At 50.5% G+C, this 23,216-nt stretch overlaps 1 protein-coding gene across 2 annotated transcripts in view; it reads left to right on the forward strand.

Moving 5' to 3' along the window:
- The window catches only part of PUM2 (pumilio RNA binding family member 2), an 886,789-nt gene that overhangs the window by 212,188 nt on the left and 651,385 nt on the right, over nucleotides 1–23,216 (forward strand). For both annotated transcript variants that reach the window (XM_085610624.1, XM_085610625.1), the window contains exon 10: nucleotides 21,240–21,378. In XM_085610624.1, coding sequence (XP_085466750.1) covers nucleotides 21,240–21,378 — 139 coding nt within the window. The remainder of the gene's footprint in view (nucleotides 1–21,239; nucleotides 21,379–23,216) is intronic.

Below are 23,216 nucleotides of genomic sequence, written 5' to 3' on the forward strand. Positions count from 1 at the left end.
GGATGTTCAGCGTCATTGGCGAGACTCAAACCTGGTTTCCCAGATTCGAGGTCGACCGCCCTAGCCGTTAGGCCAACTCCTCTCCCCAGCAGGCACTTTTGTAAAAAGCGCTGCCTTTTTACAGAAGTGCCGCCTTTTTTACAAAAGTGCAGATTTAGTGATTATTTATCAAACCACGAAATTCTGGAGGGTCTGAAAGGAGGATCTAAGTTAGCACACAAGGTGCACCCACAGCGGCATGGGGCGGTCAGGTGCAGGGTGCTGAGTTGGCGTCGGGTGCCATGTTTTCAATGGGAGATGGTTTGTACCACCAAAGGCCTCAAGCAAGGGTGTGTGCTTGCCCCAATATTGTTTATTCTGTACATGGCTGACCTACCAAGTCTACTCAAAACATGCAACTCCCATTGCCCGAGGCTGGGAGGAAAATCTCTGAGTAATCTTCTGTAGGCGGATGACATCGTACTACTCAGCCACACCTATATCGGCTTCCAGCAGCTTCGGATCCAAATGCATAGCTACGCAACAGAAAACAATCTAAAAATAAACTTGAGTAAGACCCGAACTATGTCAATCAACACCAAGAACAAACATCAGAAGCCATGGGCCGTAGGTGGCCAAAAAATAGTCAGTGTCTGAGTACAAATACCTTGGAGTCATCTTCGACAGAGACGGCACATTCGCACAGCATAAACAAGAAAGAAAAAGGAGAGGGATCTGCATTGCCGTCTCACTGAAAAACTTAGCCAACCATCTGACGGGGCCAATTTTGATTCCTTACTTGAAGGTTATTCAGGCTAAACTACTCCCTTCCATCTGCTATGGCAGTGAGGCACTACGAGGAAGAGACTCGTAAGAACCTGGACACAACCCAAACAAAAGCCTACAGAATAATGTTTTCTCTCCCGCATTACACTTCGCCTGCCCAAATAAGGCTGGAGTTTGGTTTGCTAAAACAAGATCTTGCCAGACAGGGGGCCTACATCATCTGCTGCCACAAACTCCGCTCGGCCACGACTAACACCCTAAATTCGCTGCTATGGCAAGACATCCAAAGCAGGGACGAATCTCAAGCAAGATCTTACTTGAAGGCAGCCCTGGGGGTCACCAACCAATTTGCGATTTGGGATATGCAACTTGGGCACAACAAAACTGGTTTGGAAAAACGCAAAATCTCTTTCCTTATTAGAGGACAAGGCCGCATTCACAAAAAGAAACCACGCATGGATGACCTTAAACTCATACAAAACCCTGACACCACAATCATACTTCAGTCAGGGCTATCCCAAGGCCATAAAACTGCGGTTCTCGAAACTCAGATTAGGGGTCTTGCCGAGTAGAGAGCATCTTCCACCATGGCTCAGGAGCAAAGGCCAAGAAGCCTGTCCGCTCTGTAATCAAGAAAAGGGCGATATCCTCCACCTGACTTGCCTCTGTGAAGAGCTTCGGCTAGCCCGCCAACACCTCCTAAAGGACCAGTTCAAGCAGTTAGGGACTAGCACTAGAAGGCAAGTAGTGCTTGCCTGCATGAATCCTGCAAATACGAAACTGAATTGCAGATATGTTAAGTTCCTTGCGATGACCGAGCACAGACTGTTAAACTCACTAAAACCGGCGATCAACTACACAGACAATAAGTAGGAGGCCATCAGGACGCCAAGGAACATGCTGCCCTGCATCAGGGAAAAAATGCTGCTGGACAATTACTCTGGGTTTTCTTTCTGAACGCTTTTTAAAAATGATGATTATAATGAACAAACTTTTATGCTATTTTAAATTTTTGTTAAATGTTTGCACTGGTTTTAATTAACTATGCATAATAAACGTACTTACTTACTTACAATGGGAGATCTCTGGTAGGAACAAAGAGTGCAAGCTCTGGCAGCGAGGCTTCCTTGAGTTCACCACCGGTTCGAGAGGTAACTTGGGATGCAGGGAGATGCCTGGAAACTGTCGGTTAGGCCACCTAAGACCATGGGGCGTCGGGTGCAGGTGTGCCTTTGGTCCTCTGGTTTCCTTACCCGCTCCAGTCGCAGTCGGGGGGACTCTCGATGTAGAGACTGGAAGCGTCGTCGAGAGGCTTGAGGTAGATCAGGGATCACCATATTTCAGGTCAGGTTCGCTGGGGTACCTCCTCGTGGTGTTTGGCCACTCGAACTCTGGCCATGGGCATCTGGTGCAGAGTGGTGCAGACTCACAGATTTGGCCAGAGCCAAAGTATGGTTCTTGAGCAAGTCTGGTGCTCACAGGAGACAGTCTTTGCAGGGAAGGCAGGGTAGGTCCGGGGTGCTGCTGGAGCAGGTCAAGGTCGGGACAGGCTGGTGGGGCTTGGGCCAAGTCAGTTGGTGTCCTCATCTTCTTCCTTTAGCACGGCTCTTCGGTCCTTCTTCTTACTTGTCTGAGGAGGCAAGATTCGGGTCGCCCCTAAATGCTACATTTAGGGGCATTTCAGGTAGGTACATGTTGGGACCGGTTGGTCCCATCCTTGGGGTGGGTACACGCCCTATTATGCCACTCTCCAGTAGGAGGGTGGGGCATAGCCTCACTCTGGCTGGCTGGGTCCTCTAATCTTCAGATTGGCATGGGCAAAGAGGTATGCTTTGCCTTGCCTCCTCCACCTGATGTTTAAAATGGCTTCAGTGCACTTTCAATACCTGTTAATGGCACTGATACTGTAGGGGCCTAGGGCTCATGCCACTATGCCCTCACCTGTTGTATAGTGCACCCTGCCTTAGGGCTGTAAGGCCTGTTAGAGGGGAGACCGATCTATGCCACAGGCGGTGTTTTGGTGGCCATGGCACACCGAGATGTGTGCCATGTTGACTTGTAGTTTAAGGCTCTCCTCCAGGCACACAGACTACACAGGCAGTGTGTATGGGTCAGGGGAGGAGTCTCTGAGGGTGGCAAAATATATGCTTCAACCCTCCGAGACTTACACAGGCTACAAGACCTTTGATGCCCCTATCACCTTTCACGAGGGACTTGTATGTAGGCCAGAAGAGTGCCAATGTGGCAGCAAAAGTACAGTTTTGTGGAAAGAACACAGGCCTTGGGTATCTGATTAGCAGGAACCCATGGCACAATTAGTCAAGAAGCATCAAACATCAGGCAAAAAGTGGGGGACAACCATGCAAAAAAAAAAAAAGGGCACTTACCTACAGGGTGATACCCCTGTTCTATCCGTGGATGTGGTTCATTCTGTCCAGTACATATTCCTTAGCATCTCCTCTCATTAAACCCCATTGGTAAAGGGCAATTGAAAATTCTCTTTTCCAATCCTATGTTGCTGCTCAACGAAATGGTTGCTTCTGAGATGGTCCTGAGATATATATATATATATATATATATAAAACACATTTTATTGTGTGAAATGTCTCATACGGTGCAGTGCTCCTTAAACCAGGAAACGTCTGCCACATCAAACATTACAAGTTAATGTCTTTGACTGTTTGTTTATACATTATTATCAACAAAATCATAAAACACAACATAACATAAGCACCCTGAACCCCTCCCCCGTTGCACTAAACCATAGCTGCAATTCGGCTGTCACCACTACACACATTTCAGCGAATCCATCACTTTGCCACCCATCCGTTCCCTTACCCCAGCGGCCCACAGATCAGGGCAGATACAGATGTGTCCAGTGGGGGCACTGGGTCTAATTCCAGGCCTCGGTAATCCGCCCATCGTCTCCACATTTTGGGGCGTTTTTGCGGGCATCCCCTGGCCTTGAATATTGGAATCTCTAACCCCATGCTAAAGTTTAACCCATTCTGCCAGGCTGAGAGAGAGGGAGGGGATGTCGCCTTCCACAGCCTTGCTATATCTAATTTTGCCAAGGTCAGCCCCAGTAGTAGTAAATGCCTCTTATATATGTTGCCACCTACATGCTCCATAATATGCAAAATTGTCAGTCTTGGTGAGGAGGGGAGCTCCTACCCCAACACCTCCGCCAAACAGGCCAACACCCCTCTCCAAAATTTTGTGAGCGTTGCACAGTGCAAGATAGTATGAATTAAGGCTGAGAGATTTTAACATGCATATATTCTGCACTGTTTAAAAACTTCTCCATTTCAGATATCATTAGCTGAGTGTTATTATATGTGAATAAGACATTCGCAAGTCTACCAACCCAAACACATATCTCATAACTTCTAGGATAGCTTTTCTGATGACTTTCTCCACAAAACACCCTAATAATAATCATGAATGTCCCATACTTGGACTTTCCCACTATTTTAGTGGACCCACAATATCCATAGCCAAATTATTCCACTGTCACTCGGGTGATTTCAGAAATGTTAACAGGTATGGATCAGTGAAATGTGACTTCTTGCTGATGAGTAACTTATCACATCCTCACATAGTGTTCCACGTATTTATATCGCTCAGGCCACCAAAAAAAAGTTTCTGATCCTCTGTTTCTTGGCTCTTACCTCTGCTTGTCCCTCATGGGCTACATGTTCAGCTTTCACAACATATATCACCAATGCAGTCTTTCCGTTTAGCATACAATCCTCTGCTTGTGCTTTTTCAAAAGTGTATAAATATATTCATACCAGCACCTGATTTCATTTTCTTTTGAGAACATAAAGCCAGTTTGTGTTTTTTCAGTTAAGTGAACTATATCATGGTTGATTTGATTAGTTTAAAAAAGGTAGGAAATTCCAGGCAGGATAGATCATCCGAGGGCAGGGGATGTTCCGTGGGAATGTCGGTGTTTGCCATACTTGGGGAATCAGATTTATCATGCTCCTGACGATCTTATGGAGGGCAATGTGGGACGGGCAGTGCGCGGAGCGAAAACCTGTTTTGATTTCTGGGGGACTTTTCCACTATCTGTTGCAGGCAGGGCTGCCTTGGTGAAGATGGTCATCCTGCCCAGGTTTCTCTATTACTTTGGGACGCTCCCCGTTTGGATCCCGGGTAAGATCTTTGCCCAGCTTAATATTTTGATTACGGGGTATAAATGGGGGGCTGGAAGATGGAGGGTTGCTTTGACCACCCTGCAGCGGCCCAGGACAGAGGGGGGTCTTGCGTTACAGGACCTAGAGGCCTATTATTCAAGAATGCAAGAAAACGGAACGATCCTGGAGGAAAGTTAAAACAGAAGCAAACAAAGAGATCTATTCGGCTTCTCTCCTTAATTACAAAACCACCATCCGTAAAACCAAAATAGTGTTTTTTCAGGGGAGAATAGAGAAAGCAGTATGCTCCAGCAAGGAATCCTATGCTATCCTAAAAGACCTTTTGAAACCCCCAGCACCCGCACCTAAACATCCCACTGACCCTATAGCTGACCAGACCAAATGCCAACAATTGGCGGATTTCTTTCACGGGAAAATCTTAAAAATCCTCGAGGCGATTCCCTCCGTGATTCCGGACGAGGAACAAGATCTCCCGCAACCGTCAACATCCTGCCGTCTCTCTTCTTGGGGCCAAGTCACGACTGAAGAAGTAGAAGACACATTAACATCCATAAAAAGCGGCTCACCTAAGGATCCAGCCCCACTCCGAATTCTCAAAAAGGTAGCCTCCACGATCATCCCTCCTGTGACTCACCTGATTAACACCTCATTCCAACAGGGAGTTGTACCCCTAAGCTGGAAGGCGGCGGTCGTGAAGGCCCTGTTAAAAAAACCCTCCCTCGATCCCGAAAATCTGGCGAACTATAGGCCCATCTCCCTACTCCCAGGAATCAGCAAGATCGCTGAAAAACTGGTGAATAGAAAACTTTCCCAGTTCCTGGAGAGTAATAACATACTAAAAAGCTCTCAGACGGGCTTTCGCCCAGGGCAGGGCACAGACATCGCCCTCCTAGCAGCGGTTGAAGAGGCCAGAACGCTACTGGACGGAGGAGGATCAGTGGCAGTGATCCTCCTCGACCTAAGCGCGGCCTTCGACACCGTTGACCACCGACTCCTTATCAAAAGACTCAAGGGAGCCGGTGTAGAGGGCTCCGCCTTAGCCTGGCTTACATCTTTTTTGGCTCAAAGGACTTACCAAATCTGGGAGAACAACGCCCGCTCCTCCGAAATTCCCCTCCAATGTGGCGTGCCTCAGGGCTCCTCCCTGAGCCCCACTTTATTTAATATCTATATGTCCACATTGGAGGAGGTTATCATTCCATTCGGAGTGAGTGTCGTCAGTTACGCTGACGACACACAATTGGTTGTGTCACTATCCCACCCCAAACAACAACCAGCAGATCTATTTAATTGTCTTGCGCAGGTCCACCACTGGATGAACACTTCTGCCCTAAAATTAAATGGATCAAAAACGGAGGTTCTGCTCCTGGGCCCAAAAGGACTTACACTGCCCCCGAACATTTGGCCAGCATGTTTGGGCCCTCCTCCAGAACCCAGAGAGGAAGTAAAGAGCCTGGGAGTGTGGCTCGACACCGACCTCTCGTTCAATGTGCAGGCAAAGAAAGTGGCTGGGACCTGCTTTGGTCTCTTGAAGTCATTGAGGAAAGTCCTACCCATCCTACCCCCCAACTCCCAAAAGTTGCTTATTCAAGGCCTAATAATCTCGAGGCTTGATTATAGCAACGTGATATACCTGGGCGCCCCGGAGATGACTCTGAATAAACTGCAAAGAATTCAGAATACCGCGGCCCGTATCCTCACGAATACTCCTGCCAGAGTGTCGGCCAAACCGGCCTTAAAATTCCTCCACTGGCTCCCTATAAGAGAGCGGGTCAAATTTAAGGCCCTGTGTCTGGCCTACAAACTACGACGAAATCAAGGCCCCCCTGCTCTCAAGAAATTCATCGCCCCTTATAAATCCTCAAGACCTCTCCGTTCCGACACCGAAAACCTCATTGTTGCCCCCAAATTTAAGAGAGCCCGATCGGGAGGAAGGCGTTTCTCAGTCCAGACTGCACGACTTTGGAACACCCTCCCCCGAGTCCTGCGTCTCGAACCTCAATACCTCCGGTTTAGGAAACTGCTTAAAACCCACCTTTTCCCACAGTGAATCATTCCTGGCCCTTATCTCGTTCCTTTGTTCCGCCCTCCCTGTCCTCTTTCTTGCCCCTCCTTTCTTTTTCCCCTCCCTTGGTCCACTGCACTCAGGAGATAGGATTTTTTTAGCGCTGGGATACCTTCGGGTGACTACGCGCTCTACAAAAATAAATAATAATAATAATAATAATAATATTATCATGCCGCGCAGCTTCAATGGTTTGCGAAGTGGGTGGCGGGCCATATTAGGAACCCGGAGGACCAGGGTGGGTCGGATCCGATTTGGCACCTTTTGTCCTGTGTGCTGCTATGGGTCCTGTTGAGAGGTGACTTACTGCCACCGGATTTGAACACGGTGCACGAGTGCTGGGCACGCCTGGCCAGAAGGGCACACGTTAAGACTCCTTATGCGCCCGAGATCCCACTGAGGATGTGTGAGGTGTTACCTCACGGGGGAGATTGGAGCCAGTTACTGCTCTGGGAAGAGGCGGGAGTTACGGCAATAGGTGACCTTTATGAGGATGGTAATCCTCTCCCCTTTAATGACCTCAGGGAGCGGTATGATCTTCCGCAGGGGGACTTTCTCTTGCATGCGGCCCTGACAGCGGCTATTAGAAAGCACTGGCGAAAGGGACTGTTCGAGCCAGATACGTCTCCCGCTTGTCAATATGTAGTGGTGGCGGCGGGCACCTTTAAAGCGGTGACCTGCCTCTACCGACGGATCCTCCGGGATCTGCATCAACCCCTGATGGCGTTGTGACTCAAGTGGGAGGCGGATCTGGGGAAGCCCATTGCCGAAAAACCTTGGGAGGCGATTGTAGAGCGGCCATGGAAATGTTCGCAGGTGGGAGACTTCTGGAGAGAGGTGACGACTGTTTTGATGACTGAGACAGAGAGGGAGATAACCGTGACACCAGGGGTCTGCTTGTTACATTGGTTCCTACACACTGCCAAGACTAATATTACCAGCAAGTTCATTGACCTAGGGTTGGTCTTGGCTAAGAGAGAACTTACTTCCCACTGGAAGGCGAGGCAGGGGCATAGTCTAGTGCACTGGAATAGGGAGCTGGTGTAATGGGCAGAAAGTGAAGGGAACTATAGGTTATGTATGGCTCAGCGTAATGGGAGTGAGAAGTCACTGGAAATGGCCCGGGCATGGGTGGCACTTCTGGAACTAACCAAGGATCTGGCTGTAGAAGAAGAGGATACACTAAATGAGCGGGACGTGGCACGGGCCCCTTGAGGGACCCTTCCCGCTTGCGGGAGTACAGTGTGAGATGAGACCACTGCGACCATGATAAGAAGCTTCCCCCTGTGTCCTTGATCCACTAAATACCACACATTGCGAGATAGGGAGACTGATAGGTGAAATGGGAGTCTTGTTTGCCTTCCTGCATATCTTAGTGACCGGCCACATGCTTGGGTGGGTGGTTGGGGTGGGGGGTCCCTGTTGGGGGTGTTTCAGAAGTGGAAGGGGAGGGAGGGGGTCGGGTCTTGTTGCTTCACACCATTGGACTGGCTCACGCATGCAGAAGGTCTGAGCTGTATCACGGGTGCCTCGTAGGGGGATGGATGGGACTTCGTAATCAGTTTCATGGTATCCATTGTACTGCATGCTGATTTCCTCACTTGAGCATTTCGAGGACCGCAGGATTGAAAGTATGTTTTCTGAAAATCAATAAAAGTCAGTTTTAAAAAAAAAAGGTAGGAAATGTTGCCTCCTGTAGCCCTATTTCTGTAGTAGGGGATCTCTGTGTATAGTCATAATCTAGTGAATAGTCCCGCCCATGTGCGTGGACCCCGGAGCAATAAAAAATAATCTCTAAAAGGTGACAAATCATGCAGACCTGCATACACCTTTAAGAGAGAATTTAATTTAAAGACAGATAATGCAGCCTATACCCACAGGCTACACTGTCCAGTACTTCAACTAGAATTCCACCAACATCCACAAACAGCACTGCCTGTCTAGTTTTTCTCCACATAGGAAAAAACCCTGCCTCTACCAGCAAAAGCCTCTGGAATGATAGAGAGGAAGGAGTGGACAGACAAGCCCCATAGGCTGCCATTATGTGGCTTGGAACAGGATACTGTGCCTTTAAGAAAACTTTCCAGTTTTCCAGAACTTTCCCCAGTATCCCAGAATGCCCAGCAGGTCCCATTTACTTTCAGTTCTTTTTTCCGGCTCCTGCTAGCAGGACCCTGGAGCATTGAGCTCTCCCCTTTTCAAGGGTAATTGAGATTTTGTCAATTTTTGTCACTTTTTCTTGTGTTTAGTAGCTGGTACTGTCAACATGCCTGGCTTGTTCGTCAAGTGCCCGGAATGTGGTCGAAAGAAGGCTAAAACTGATCCACACGAGGTGTGCATTGGTTGCCTTCCCCAGTCCCACGTGCCTGAAAGCTGTACCATCTGCCACTCGTTCTCAGCCAGGACCCTGAGGGACAGAATGAAAATCAGGCTTCAAGTTCTGGAGGAACGAAGACTGAAGGCACCAGGTGGGTCTGGAGGGGCTGATTTGGCCCATACTGAGGCCTCTGGGGGGCTCCCCAGGGGCAGGAAGACCAGTAAGCGCTCCCACTCCCCGTCGACGTCGAGGGCGTCGACGGCGACGTCGAGGAGGATGACCACCATCTGTTCGCTGTCCCCCCAGGGCTCTGGGGAGAAGCGGCGTCGACGATCGCCGTCGAGGGACCTGCATAGGCCGCCGTCGACTACATCGGCGTCGTCGGTGACGACGCCGTCATCGGCTCCGTCCAGCGGTCGTCGTCGAGATGGGACCCGGCGTCAGCATTCGCCGTCAAGGGATCGCAGCTCGCTGTCGATGAAGAGGAGAAGGAGATCGGCGTCGAGACGCTTGAGGTCGCCGTCGAGACGCTTGAGGTCGCCGTCGAGGCGAAGGTCGACGCGAAGGTCGACGCCGAGGCGAAGGTCGACGCCGAGGCGAAGGTCGACGCCGAGGCACAGGTCGCCGCCGAGGCACAGGTCGCCGTCGAGGCACAGGTCGCCGTCGAGGCACAGGTCGCCGTCGAGGCACAGGTCGCCGTCGAGGCGACGATCGACGTCGAGGAAGAGAGAGTCACCGGGATCGGTGTACTCGGTGGTGTATACACCTCCTCGGATGCCTCCGTCGCCGCCTCCTCTCCCGCCTCCGCCGCCTCCGCCTCCACCACCTCCACCTCCACCACCACCTCCACAAACTCCTCCACCACCGCCACCTCCACCACCGCCACCTCGGCCGCGGACGCTGCTTCCGCCGCCCCAGCCTCTGTCGCTGCCACGCACCCCTGTGGGACCGCCGCCGGTTCCCCCGCGGTCGGTTTCCCTTCCACGGTACCCGACTCCGCCGCAGGGGACCCCGAAGCCACGACGCCCACGGTCGCCTGGACCAGCGAGACCGGCGGACAGGCCGAAGCCGAAGAGGTCGCACTCCCGCTCGCACAGGAGGAGAAGATCAGGGAGCCGTGGACGGTCCTCGTCGGACTCAAGACGACGCCGTAGGAGGTATAGGTCCAGGTCGCGCACGCGCTCCTCGGACAGAGACCTTTCCCCGACGCTGTCGGACTCCCCGGGGACGAGGGTGTCTCCGGTGGACGACTTGGTCTCGTTCCAAGAGGTGCTGTTGCGAGGGGCTGCAAAGTTGGGTATCACGGTGACTGTTCCAACACCCACGACGTCCGTGATATTCGAGACGCTTCATAAAAAACACCTGTCTCGCCCCCTACTGCCTCTTGTACCAGGACTGGTGGAACCCGCCTTGGAGCTGTTCCTCACTCCCGCGACAACGAAGGCCGCTCCTTCCAGGCTCATGAAAAAGTACAGGGCCCCGGAGTCGGATCCGTCATTTTTGAGAGTGGACCCGAAGCCGGATTCGGTGATCGTGACGGCGGCAAGAAAACAACATGCGACCGCCCCGTCCTCCACGGTTCCACCCGACAAAGAAAGCCGCTGGCTGGATTCTGAGGGCAGGAAGGTGTGTGGTACCGCCGCCACCACCATGAAGGCGGCGAGTGCAGGGGCTTTGTTGGGCCGTTACGACCGGGCCTTGTGGGAGTCCCTGCAGCAATATGCAGACCTCCTGCCTCGGGACAAGAAGGAGGACTTCTTGGAGACGGTGCGCGAAGGCATGCTGGTGTCGAACCAAACGATCAGCGCAGCGGCGGACGTATCTTTATTGGCCGCCCACGCCTACTGTCATGGCGTCCACCAGCGGCGCCATTCGTGGTTGCGCCTGACGTCCCTCAAGCCAGAGGCGCAGCAAAGAGTGGCCAACCTGCCCTTCTCGGGGGAAACCCTGTTCGGGAAGCATGCGGACGATGAGATGGCCCGCATGAAGGCTGAGGCGGAAACCCTGACGGCCGTCGGGTTGGAGAAGGCAGAGAAAAAGAAGCGCCCGTTCCAAAGGAGGTTCGGGTCGTCGGGCAGAGGGCGTGGGCAGGGCTCGGGACAGCAGCAGCCACAACAGCAGCAGTTCCGCAAGCCCTTCCAGAAGCGCCAGAGGGGTAGAGGAGGCCAGCAGGCTACTACCACAACCAAGGGCCCGGCCGGGTCTCGGCCCTGAGCGGTTACTTCCCCCTCAACCGTTACCCACTCCAGTGGGGGGAAGCATTCAATTTTTTCCGGCAGAGTGGAGAAAAATTACTCAGGACAAGTGGGTGCTGAATATTGTTTGCAATGGATACAGTCTTCGGTTTATCAGCCCGCCTCCAGCGATTCCGCCGGTCAGCTCTCGATTTCAGCTGAGAGAGCTCCAGGCGGAGGCAGACATCTTGTTGAGAAAAAAGGCGGTAGAAGAGGTACCTCTGTCTCAAAGGGGAAGAGGTCTGTACTCTCGGTTCTTCCTCGTTCGCAAGAAGGACAAGAACGAGTTAAGGCCCATTCTGGATTTGCGGCAGGCAAACAAATGGATTCGCAGAGAGAAGTTCCGCATGCTTTCGTTGCACCAGATTTACCCTCAGCTGCAACGGGGAGACTGGCTCTGTGCCATAGATCTACAGGATGCGTACTTCCATGTGCCCATAGCGAGGAAGCACAGGAAGTTCCTGCGATTCCAAGTCGGCGCCAATCACTATCAATACACAGTACTGCCATTCGGGCTAAAATCTGCGCCCAGGACCTTTTCGAAGTGCATGGCGGTGGCGGCGGCACACCTGCGGAGGAACAAGGTGTTTGTCTACCCGTATCTGGACGATTGGCTGATCAAGGCATCATCCTTCGCGGAAGCGCAAGAACACTTCCGATGGACGTGCGAGCTCTTGCACAAGCTGGGGTTACACGTCAACATGTCCAAGTCGGTCACGACTCCGGTCCAGTGCATACAGTACCTGGGGGCCTCCATCGATACGCGGTCAGCAAGCGTGTCTCCTTCGGAGGAGAGACGGTTATCACTCCTTCGGAAGGCTCAGGACCTCAGGACTGCTCCATCGACGACAGTGAGGAAGGTGTCTTCTCTACTGGGATCGATGGCCTCCTGTATCTTCCTCACGCCTCGCGCTCGGTTACACATGAGACCACTGCAGGAGTGTTTGGAGGATCAGTGGGATCAGAGGACAGGCTCTTGGGACGACAAGATACGTCTGTCGCTGCATGCTCTTCAGTCTCTGAAGTGGTGGTGTTCGGCGGAAAACCTCCTCAAGGGGGTTCCCTTCCACAAGGACATTCCCACGACGAGTGTCGTGACGGATGCGTCTCTCCAGGGCTGGGGAGCGCATTCCGGGGACTTGCAGATTCAGGGAAAGTGGTCTGCTCTGGAATCGACGTACCACATCAATTTCCTGGAACTCAGATCTGTCTTCCTGGCACTGAAGGCCTTCCTTCCGTCCTTCCAGACCAACTCGCTGCTGATACAGACGGACAATACAACCACGATGTATTATCTCAACAAGCAGGGGGGGTCGAGATCGCGCACTCTATCGCAGGAGGCGCAGGCGATCTGGCGCTGGCTGCTGGCCAGAGGACTGACGATTACGGCCACGCATCTGCCAGGAGTGCAGAATGCTCAGGCGGACGCCTTGAGCAGGCTGATTCAGGAAAACCACGAATGGGTCATAAACGACGAAGTACTAGGAGAAGTCTTCGCAAGGTGGGGGACTCCAGACATAGATCTGTTCGCCACCGCCGAAAACAGCAAATGCCGAGACTTCGCATCCAGGTACTACCAGCGGGGGACGCTGGGGAATGCGTTATGGATCGATTGGTCGAACAGCTTTCTGTACGCTTTTCCACCCGTTCCCCTGATTCCGGCAGTGCTCATCAAGTTGTCCCAGTCCAGGGCGCGGATGATCCTGATCGCCCCGGAGTGGCCCAGGCAGTGGTGGTTCACGGACCTTCTTCACCGGTCTCTCCTTCCTCACATGCGGTTGCCGTGCAGGCCGGACCTTCTCACGAAGTTCGGGGGGCGGATGGTGCACCCCAACCTCTCGTCTTTGAGTTTGGCGGCATGGCTCCTGAAATAGTGCAATATGGCCATCTGAATCTACCAGACGATTGTATGGACATTCTGAAGGAGTCTAAGCGCCTTTCCACTAGAACATCCTATGCTTACAAGTGGAAGAGGTTCTGTATCTGGTGTAAGTCCAAGAACTTTGATCCGACAACATGTAAGGAAGATGTCATCCTTCCATACCTTTTACATCTGGCGCAGTCTGGCCTTAATTTCCATTCCATTAAGGTTCATCTGGCTGCTTTGACTGCTTACAGGAAATGCCCTTCACAGACTTCCTTCTTTCAGATCCCTGTGGTCAAGGATTTTTTGGAAGGCTTGAAGAAAGTGTTTCCTCCCGTCAGACTTCCCTCGCCTTCCTGGGACTTGAATGTGGTGCTGTCCAGACTGATGAGGGAGCCTTTTGAACCCATTCACAAGGCTTCATTGCAGCACCTATCCTGGAAGGCGGCGTTCCTAGTGGCCATTACATCGGCCCGCAGAGTGAGTGAACTTCAGGCATTATGTTGTCAAGAACCTTATACTGTATTTCATGCTGCTAAGGTTGTGATGCGTACTCACCCTAAATTTCTTCCTAAGGTTATCTCTGATTTTCATGTCAACCAGACCATAACTTTACCTACGTTCTTTCAGAATCCCTCTTCGCCAGCGGAAAGGTCTCTCCATTCCCTGGATGTTCAGAGGGTGTTGAAATTTTATCTGGATAAGACCAAGGATATTCGTAGGTCTGACCAATTGTTTGTTAATTATGGCTCAGTCAGGACTGGTCTTGCGACCTCTAAGCAGTCCATTTCTCGGTGGATTGTGTCCTGCATACAATTGTGTTATCAAAAGGCTAATAAGACCTTAGGGGGTAAACCTAAGGCTCATTCCACCAGGGGCAAAGCTGCCACGACGGCTTTGCTGCGTAATGTTACGATTGCGGAAATCTGCAAGGCGGCCACTTGGAAGTCGGTCCATACCTTTGCTGCGCATTACTGACTGGACAGGCAGTGCTGTTTGTGGATGTTGGTGGAATTCTAGTTGAAGTACTGGACAGTGTAGCCTGTGGGTATAGGCTGCATTATCTGTCTTTAAATTAAATTCTCTCTTAAAGGTGTATGCAGGTCTGCATGATTTGTCACCTTTTAGAGATTATTTTTTATTGCTCCGGGGTCCACGCACATGGGCGGGACTATTCACTAGATTATGACTATAACAGAGATACCCCTACTACAGAACTGGAGTTACAGAAAAGAAACTACTCCTTCTTGTTATTTTCAATGTCGAAAAGAAATATTTTTAAAAATGTGTTTCAGCATACATTGCATGGTCATATTCTGCCACGTGTGAATTTAGGGAGAATACCCAAGAAGTAGAACTAGGAGTATAAGAAAATGTTCGAGGCATGTGGGCTGCTGAATTCATATCTGTGCATAGATCGCTGCCTAGTGTTGGGTCCGGATGATTGCACATTGTTGTCCTGGAAGAGTCTTCGAAGTATCCTGAGATGGGTGACTCCTCCCCTGGACCACAGTGCGCATGGGCATTCTCTCCATCCCCAGATTGTTTTTTTCCGCCATTGGGTTTGGATGCAACTATCTTAGCTCAACTTCGGAATACTTAGTATTAGGCCAAAAGGCCTATAGTTTTCGTCGGTACAGTTACCGTTCGGTGTCGACTACTAGTTCTAGTGCTCCACACCCTCTTCCAACTTCCGGACCGAATTGGTCCAAACTTCGACGCTCGATCGACGATGGAATCGAGGACTCCGTTCAAGAGGTGTCCGTTGTGCCACGCCAAGTACCCTCATATCGACGTCCACCCAGTCTGTAATAAATGTCTCTCGCCGGATCACGACGAATCGAAATGCATGGCCTGCGCGCGGTTCCGATCCAAGAAAACTCTACGGAACCGACGGGCAGCGAGGCTCGAGGCGCAGCAGGCAGCGCCCGCACCCACCAATATATTCAGCACCGAGGACGAGGACGCCGAGAGCATGGAAGAAATAGTCTCTAGCCCCGCTTCAGAGCATGGTTCCCAATCGGACGACGATGACGAAGGGCTCTTTCGACGTGAAGAAGCCGTCGACGAGGTTGGGGACTTCGACGAAGCCTATGGGGCCGAAGAAGACAGCTCTCCCGAGGAGCTAGGCCAATCCGTCGAAACGGAGGCCGAAACTGTACATCGTCGTCAGGCTCCGGTCGAGGGATCGCCTTCGGGCCTTACCCAAGACCTAATACATGGTTCCTCGGCCCCGCCTTCCGGCCAGGCATCGAACACTATGCAAGAGCCACTATTACCAAAGACGACCGGGTTGTTAAACCCAAACACATCCATCGCTCCAGTCCCTTCAAAATCGAAAGTGAAACTGGTGGTGGTCGGATCAAAGGCGTCGAAACACTCCACTGCCCCGGCGCCGACGCCGAAAAAAGTCGTCGGCTCCGAACGCGTACAGAGAGACTTCGGCGCCGAGCTCACCGCAGCAGACGCGGTCGACGCACAGAAGAAGCGTGCCCTCGGGCACCACAAGGCACCGACACCTTCGGCGCCGACACCGAAGCCCGTAACCTCCGCAGTCAAGATGGCCGCCTCGGCTACATCGACGCCTAAAGCACCAATGCCGAATAAGTCCTCGACTACGTCGACTATCGATGCATCCCTTCAGACCAGTGACCCCCTTCCAACAAAAAAGTCGGGGTCGGCCTCGACGCCTACTACCAAGATGCCCACCAAACCACCATCTCAGTTTGCTGTGCAGCAGGTCTCTGCATCTCTACAACGCATCCGTGACCGGGTAGCCCTCCACTCTACCTCGGGTCCCGACACTACCTCACCCTGTAGAGTGCACTCGGAGCCCACCAACATTACATTTGGGCTGCCACCGACATCGGCACCAAAACTATTTCAGATTCGGACACGTGTCCTACACACACAGTCCACCACCACTGGCCTAACAGAACAAGATTCTTCGGGGCCGCAATTTATCGACGCCGACACTGGCAGGTTAATGCTCCACAAGCGCAAAATAACGCGAGTCAGGGAAGAAGTTCCATACAAAATTCCTCTTAAACGCAAGCTACCGGCGGAGCAGGAACCAGTGCTACAAGAACCCTTCCATCCCCTCCAACTGGATCCGCAGTCCTTTTCTCCTACCCATTCTGAATCGGACCCGATGCAGGAATATGGTGGGGACGAGAACATCTACCCCGGGGACGCAGATCCCGATGAACCACAAGACCCTGATCAGGCATGGGATGACCCCACAGACCAAAGTATCGCGCCACATACTCAGGATGCGCAACTCTACAACATTAAAACATCTCCTACAGAGGACACGGCCGCATTTAATGCCCTTATCGAACGGGCAGCTGCTCATCATGGGGTAGAACTACATTCTGACGCCATTGAGGAGGACTTCCTGCTTGACACTTTCGCATCTTCAGAAAGGACTGTCAAGACTCTGCCCATGCTTAAAGGGGTTCTGAAACCTGCCAAAGACATTTTCAAGGACACCACAAGAGCCCGGGTGTTAAACCCCAGGATTAAAAAGAAATATAAGCCTGCACCTGGTGACCCTAAATACATTAGGGGTCAGTTGCCATTAGACTCTATGGTGGTTGCCAACGCTCGCAAAAGAGCCCACTCACAGACGACTGGTGATGCTCCTCCCCCAGACAAAGAGTCAAAGGTCCTTGAAACATCGGGCAAACGTATTGCAGCGCAAGCAGCAAATATCCTGCGCATTGCCAATACACAGGCACTCCTGGCACGTTATGACAGGTCACATTATGACACGCTGGAGTCACTGCTCCAACATCTACCAGAGGAGTATAAAGAGTCAGCGGAACTCCTCATTAGAGAAGGACAACTCCTCACTAATGCTTCCATAAAATGCGCCCTAGACGCAGCTGACACAGCGGCCAGGGCAATAAACACAAGTGTCATGCTGCGACGCCATGCCTGGTTACGCATCTCAGGCTTCAAACCCGAGATCCAAAACAATATCCTGAACTTACCGGTTAACACGGAATTTTTATTTGGCCCAGACGTTGACACTACCCTAGAGAAAATAAAAAAAGACACAGACACTGCCAAATCTATGGGGGCGCTACAAACGCAGCAATTCCGTAGTGGCTCCTTTCGTCGCACTGGAAATAGGGGAACGTCAAGGGGTCAGGGGTCACAACAACAGTATTCTAAAGGTGGCACACAAACCACTTACGACAAAAACAACAGGGGTGGATATCGTGGATCCAGCACCAAGGGCAGGGGACGTGGATATGGCAACACCAGGTCCTCCCCAAAGAACAAACAGTGACGCCCTCTCCCTACACCCCGACCACTTAACACCTGTCGGGGGACGACTCCAGCTGTTCCTGTCCGCATGGAAGAACATCACCACGGACAGGTGGGTCAGGGACATCATTCAACATGGGTACTGTCTGGAACTCACTTCCACTCCACCCAACATACCACCAAAGCACCGTCCTATGTCAGCCGAACACTTAGATTTACTCCAGCAAGAAGTGCTTGCTATGCTCGCAAAAGGGGCCATAGAAGTAGTGCCCATCGCCCAGCAGGGCACAGGGGTGTACTCTCTGTACTTCTTGATCCCAAAAAAGGACGGCTCGCTCAGACCTATCCTAGACCTGCGACCCCTAAACCTATATATACTATCGGAGCATTTCCATATGCTCACCCTCCAACAGGTTCTCCCACTACTCAGTCAGGGGGACTTCCTAGCTACGCTAGACCTGAAGGATGCATACTTCCACATACCAATACACCCTTCACACAGGAAATACCTCAGATTCACTATTCAAGGGAATCACTATCAGTTCAAAGTTCTCCCCTTCGGAGTAACAACAGCACCCAGGGTCTTTACCAAGTGCCTGGCGACAGTGGCCGCGCATCTGCGAAGACAAAATATTCACGTCTTCCCTTATTTGGACGACTGGCTAGTTCAGGCCAAGTCAGCACAACAATGTGCCACCCACATGTCCCACACCATTCACCTTCTTCACGATCTGGGATTCTCACTAAATTACCCAAAATCAAGTCTCCAACCTGCGCACGTACAACAGTACTTAGGCGCGACAATCAACACTCTGGCTGCCACAGCTCAGCCAACTTTAGTGAGAATCAACAGCATACAACTGCTGATCTCAAAATTCCAACCTCAACACTCCCTTCCGGCGCGAGTGTTCATGCAGTTAATAGGCATGATGGCCTCCTGCATTTTCATAGTCCCACACGCGAGACTACATATGCGCCCGCTTCAGGAGTGCTTAGCACGTCAATGGAATCAGGCTCACGGGCAACTAAAAGACCTAGTGTTGGTGAGCGGTCGGGCATACAACTCTCTGCATTGGTGGAATCCACAAAACCTTTGCAAGGGCCGACCGTTCCAAGAGCCTGTTCCACAAATAATACTGACAGCGGACGCGTCTCTCCAAGGATGGGGAGCTCATGTACTCAATTACACAGTGCAGGGACTATGGACTACACAACAAAAGAAAATGCACATCAATCTTCTGGAACTGATGGCAATCTTCCTGGCAATGAAAGCATTCAAAGTACACCTGTGCAACAAGGTCGTGTTGATCCGGACAAACAACATGACTGCCATGTACTACATACAGAAGCAGGGAGGAACACACTCTCCACAGTTGTCTCATCTGGCTCAGAGCATGTGGAAGTGGGCCATTCAGAGGAACATATTCCTCATGGCGGAACACCTCCCAGGCAAGGACAACCAGATGGCGGATCTGCTCAGCAGACACAGCCACCAGATGCACGAGTGGGAGTTACACCCATCAGTACTCCAACCGTACTTCCAGCAGTGGGGTCATCCAGAGATAGACCTGTTCGCCACAAGGGAAAACGCAATATGCCAAAGCTTTGCCGCCAGGTTCCCACATCCACAGTCGCAGGGCAATGCGATATGGATGAACTGGTCCGGCAGATTTGCGTACGCTTTTCCCCCAGCGCCGTTGATACCGCTAGTGGCACGCAAACTGCGACAGCACTCACTGACACTCATCCTGGTTGCTCCGACATGGGCACGCCAGCCATGGTACACCACCTTTCTGGAACTTTCCGTGGTGCCGCATCAAAGGCTGCGGATCAAACCTGCGCTTTTGACGCAGAACCATGGAGAAATTCAGCACCCAGATCCGCAACAGCTGAACCTGGCAATCTGGCTCCTGAAGTCCTAGAGTTTGGCTACCTAAACCTGCCACCTGACTGTATGGAGATCATTAAGGAAGCTAGGGGACCCACTACCAGAGCTTGCTATGCAGCCAAATGGAAGAGGTTTGTCATTTATTGCAACAACAATGACATTAACCCGCTAGACGCATCTACTCAGAACATAATCTGCTATCTATTACACCTATACCGATGCAATCTGGCATACACCTCGATACGTGTCCATTTAACTGCAATAGCAGCCTATCTCCAAAACAGGCAGCACCTCTCTTTATTCAGAGTGCCTGCCATCAAAGCCTTCTTGGAAGGACTTAAACGGGTGATTCCCCCAAGGCACCCCCCAGCACCGGTGTGGAACCTCAACTTGGTCCTCACCAGACTAATGGGTCCACCCTTTGAACCTCTCCATTCATGTGAGATTCAATTCCTCACCTGGAAAGTGGCTTTCCTGGTTGCCATCACTTCCTTAAGGAGAGTTAGTGAACTCCAGGCACTAACCCTTCAGGAGCCATTTATACAAGTTCACGCAAACCAGGTCATACTACGTACCAACCCCAAATTCATGCCTAAAGTAATATCGCAGTTCCACATGAACCAAACCATTGAACTGCCCGTTTTCTTTCAAAACCCACCAAATGTCGCTGAGAGGATGCTCCACACACTAGATGTAAAGAGGGCCCTCATGTACTACATTGACAGAACTAAAAACTTTAGGAAGACTAAACAACTCTTCTTTGCCTTCTCTCCACAACACAAGGGCAACGCCATTTCCAAAGCAGGTATAGCCAGATGGATTGTTAAATGTATACAAATCTGTTATCAAAAAGCTAAACGCACATTAACGATTCCCCCACGAGCCCACTCAACACGAAAGTTAGGGGCGTCCATGGCTTTCCTGGGAAACATTCCTTTACAGGAAATATGTAGAGCAGCCACATGGTCCACTATACATACATTAACCAAACACTACTGTGTAGATGTACACTCAAAACAGCAGGCAGCTGTAGGACAGGCTGTTCTCAAAACTCTTTTTCAGACTGCTGCAGCTGGCACGGGTAGCCGCCGCTAATAGGAGGTACTGCTGTGTATTCTATGCACAGATATGAATTCAGCAGCCCACATGCCTCGAACTGAATATGCTACTTACCAGTATGCATCTGTTCTTGGCATGTAGGGCTGCTGACATTCATATCGCCCACCCTCCTCCCCGGCGCCTGTAGCAGCTGCAGCTCTCAGAATTACTGTATAGCATGGTCATCACTTCCTGTATCTACTCCATCACTGCCACAATGGCGAAAAACAATCTGGGGATGGAGAGGATGCCCATGCGCACTGTGGTCCAGGGGAGGAGTCACCCATCTCAGGATACTTCGAAGACTCTTCCAGGACAACAATGTGCAATCATCCGGACCCAACACTAGGCGGCGATCTATGCACAGATATGAATGTCAGCAGCCCTACATGCCAAGAACAGATGCATACTGGTAAGTAGCATATTCAATTCTTTTAGTTTTGTTTCTACAACTAGTACCTAACGTAAAATATATAAATTGATAGTCATTATAGTTGTTGATTTCCTCCTTTACAGTATTTATACCAAAATGTGAATTACTTTTCATATATCTTTTTGTTGTTTATATAGGTACTTCGAGCAGGAGCAAATCAGCGTCCTCTAACTCCAAATCAGGCTCAGCAAGGGCAGCAGGCAGAATCACTTGCTGCAGCAGCGGCTGCCAACTCCGCTTTGGCTTTTAGTCAAGGACTTGCAACAGGCATGCCAGGTAGAACATACACATTGTATTTGTATTCTGTTTTATTAGAGATTCCCATTTCAAGATACCATACTTCACTCACAACCTTCGCAATTCTATTTATCACATAGCTTTTGCCCTTCTCCCTCATGAATTCTTCTTTAATGTTCATCAACATTTAAAATTTCTTCCAATGTGTGGTAGTCCAAAGGTTTTAGAAAAGACACCCCCAAAACCTTAAAAAATGTTTAGAAATGATTTCTCAGTCATATTTTCCTTCCTTAACTGTGATTTTTAATACAATATTGGCTAATTAAATAAAAAGGAAGTGGCTTGAAAAGTGATTTCAATACAGTTTTCTAAATGATAGAGAAAAACTGATGCTTGGGCAGAATAGACCAGCTTAGTAACAAAAAAGAATTCACTGCCGCTATAGTTATCTTGGAGCTCCCCAGCCTCCATGCAGTGTAGCGGCTGTTGAAAATCTTTTTCTTGTACATGTTTTAGCTCTGTAGAGAAATAGCCCTGAGAGTTTGGCTTCACTGTACATTATTTCTTGCTTGAAAATACACTTAATTTATTTTCTGCAATGTTATCCTATGGTAGGAATAGTCAATGAGGCATTCGGGTACAGTACAGCTACTGAAAGGATCAATCTCTAGGAGTTACTGTGACTGGTGGGCTAGGTCAACACTAGGATGGCCGGGTGCAGGGGTGCATAAATGCGTTTGGTGCCTATTGCTACTCTATTGATAGCAGTCTTAGCCTAAAGAGGCTGCAGGCTTATGCTGGGAGGCCAGTCAGGCTGAACAAGCAGGGGGGCTCAGGCCTCACGATGCTCGGGGAAGTAAGGACACCTTTGTCTTTAAGCATCTGTTTTTCTTACCGGGCGCACTCACGGTAAAGGAGGCCTGCTTGCAGAGGCTGCAGGTGATGTCAGAAAGTTTACTGGGGCAAAACCACGGTGGACTTGATCTCTGGATGGCTAGGGACAACGATGACACTGTTTGCCCACTTAAACTCAGGCTTGGAGCAATGGGTGCAGTGGTGTCTTTAGGAAGCGGTTTTGTGCTGTCACAAAGTCCTCACAGGAGTCTTTGGTTGCCCTCAGAATGCAGGGAAAGAAGGTCCGTTGATTCTTGGGAGGTCTTGGTCCCTAGGTGAAGTGCTGACAGTTCTCCCAAGCTTTGGGGACTCAGCAACTGCATGACAAGTTGACTTTTGGCGCAGTTGTCGGTCAGCAGGCCGGCTGGCAGGGTTGGTGCAAGGTGAGTAGCTGGGTCTTCAGTTATTGCAGGACGCGATTCTTAATGTCCTTCAACGTCTTTCAAATCTGCAGAATCTGATTTCCTGTTGCTGTGGTCTCCCCATAATACTGAATTTAGGGGAGTGTAGAGTAGTAGCCAATGGCTACTTTCCCTTTGGGGTCACTACGCCCCCTATGTGACAACTTCCTGTGGAAAGTGGGCATAACAGTGTCCCAGAGTTCCTAAGTGTGCCAACACAAAGATGGGTGTTGGGAGCTGGGTTTATGTAGCTGTAACCTCCCCACTTTTTGCCAGACTACTGATGCACTTTGACTTGATGTGCCCTGGGTGCCTGCCAATCAGGTTCCCAGGGCCTGTGTTCTTTTCCAAAACTGTCTTTTTTTTTAATTTTTTAAGTTTTATTAAACCATATTCAGCATACAAAGTGTAACATCCCCGGTTAATACAATGGATTCATATCAGCAGTTAATAGCATAGTAAACAAAGTACAGCTCATGTAAACATTCTGCTTATTTTCTGGATTAATCCGACACATCTCCTGCACAGCATAACAGTATACCAATGACAACATATATACATACATTAAAGATTTGTCTTGAA

Source organism: Triturus cristatus, chromosome 6, assembly GCF_964204655.1.
Source record: "Triturus cristatus chromosome 6, aTriCri1.1, whole genome shotgun sequence".
NCBI lineage: Eukaryota > Metazoa > Chordata > Amphibia > Caudata > Salamandridae > Triturus > Triturus cristatus.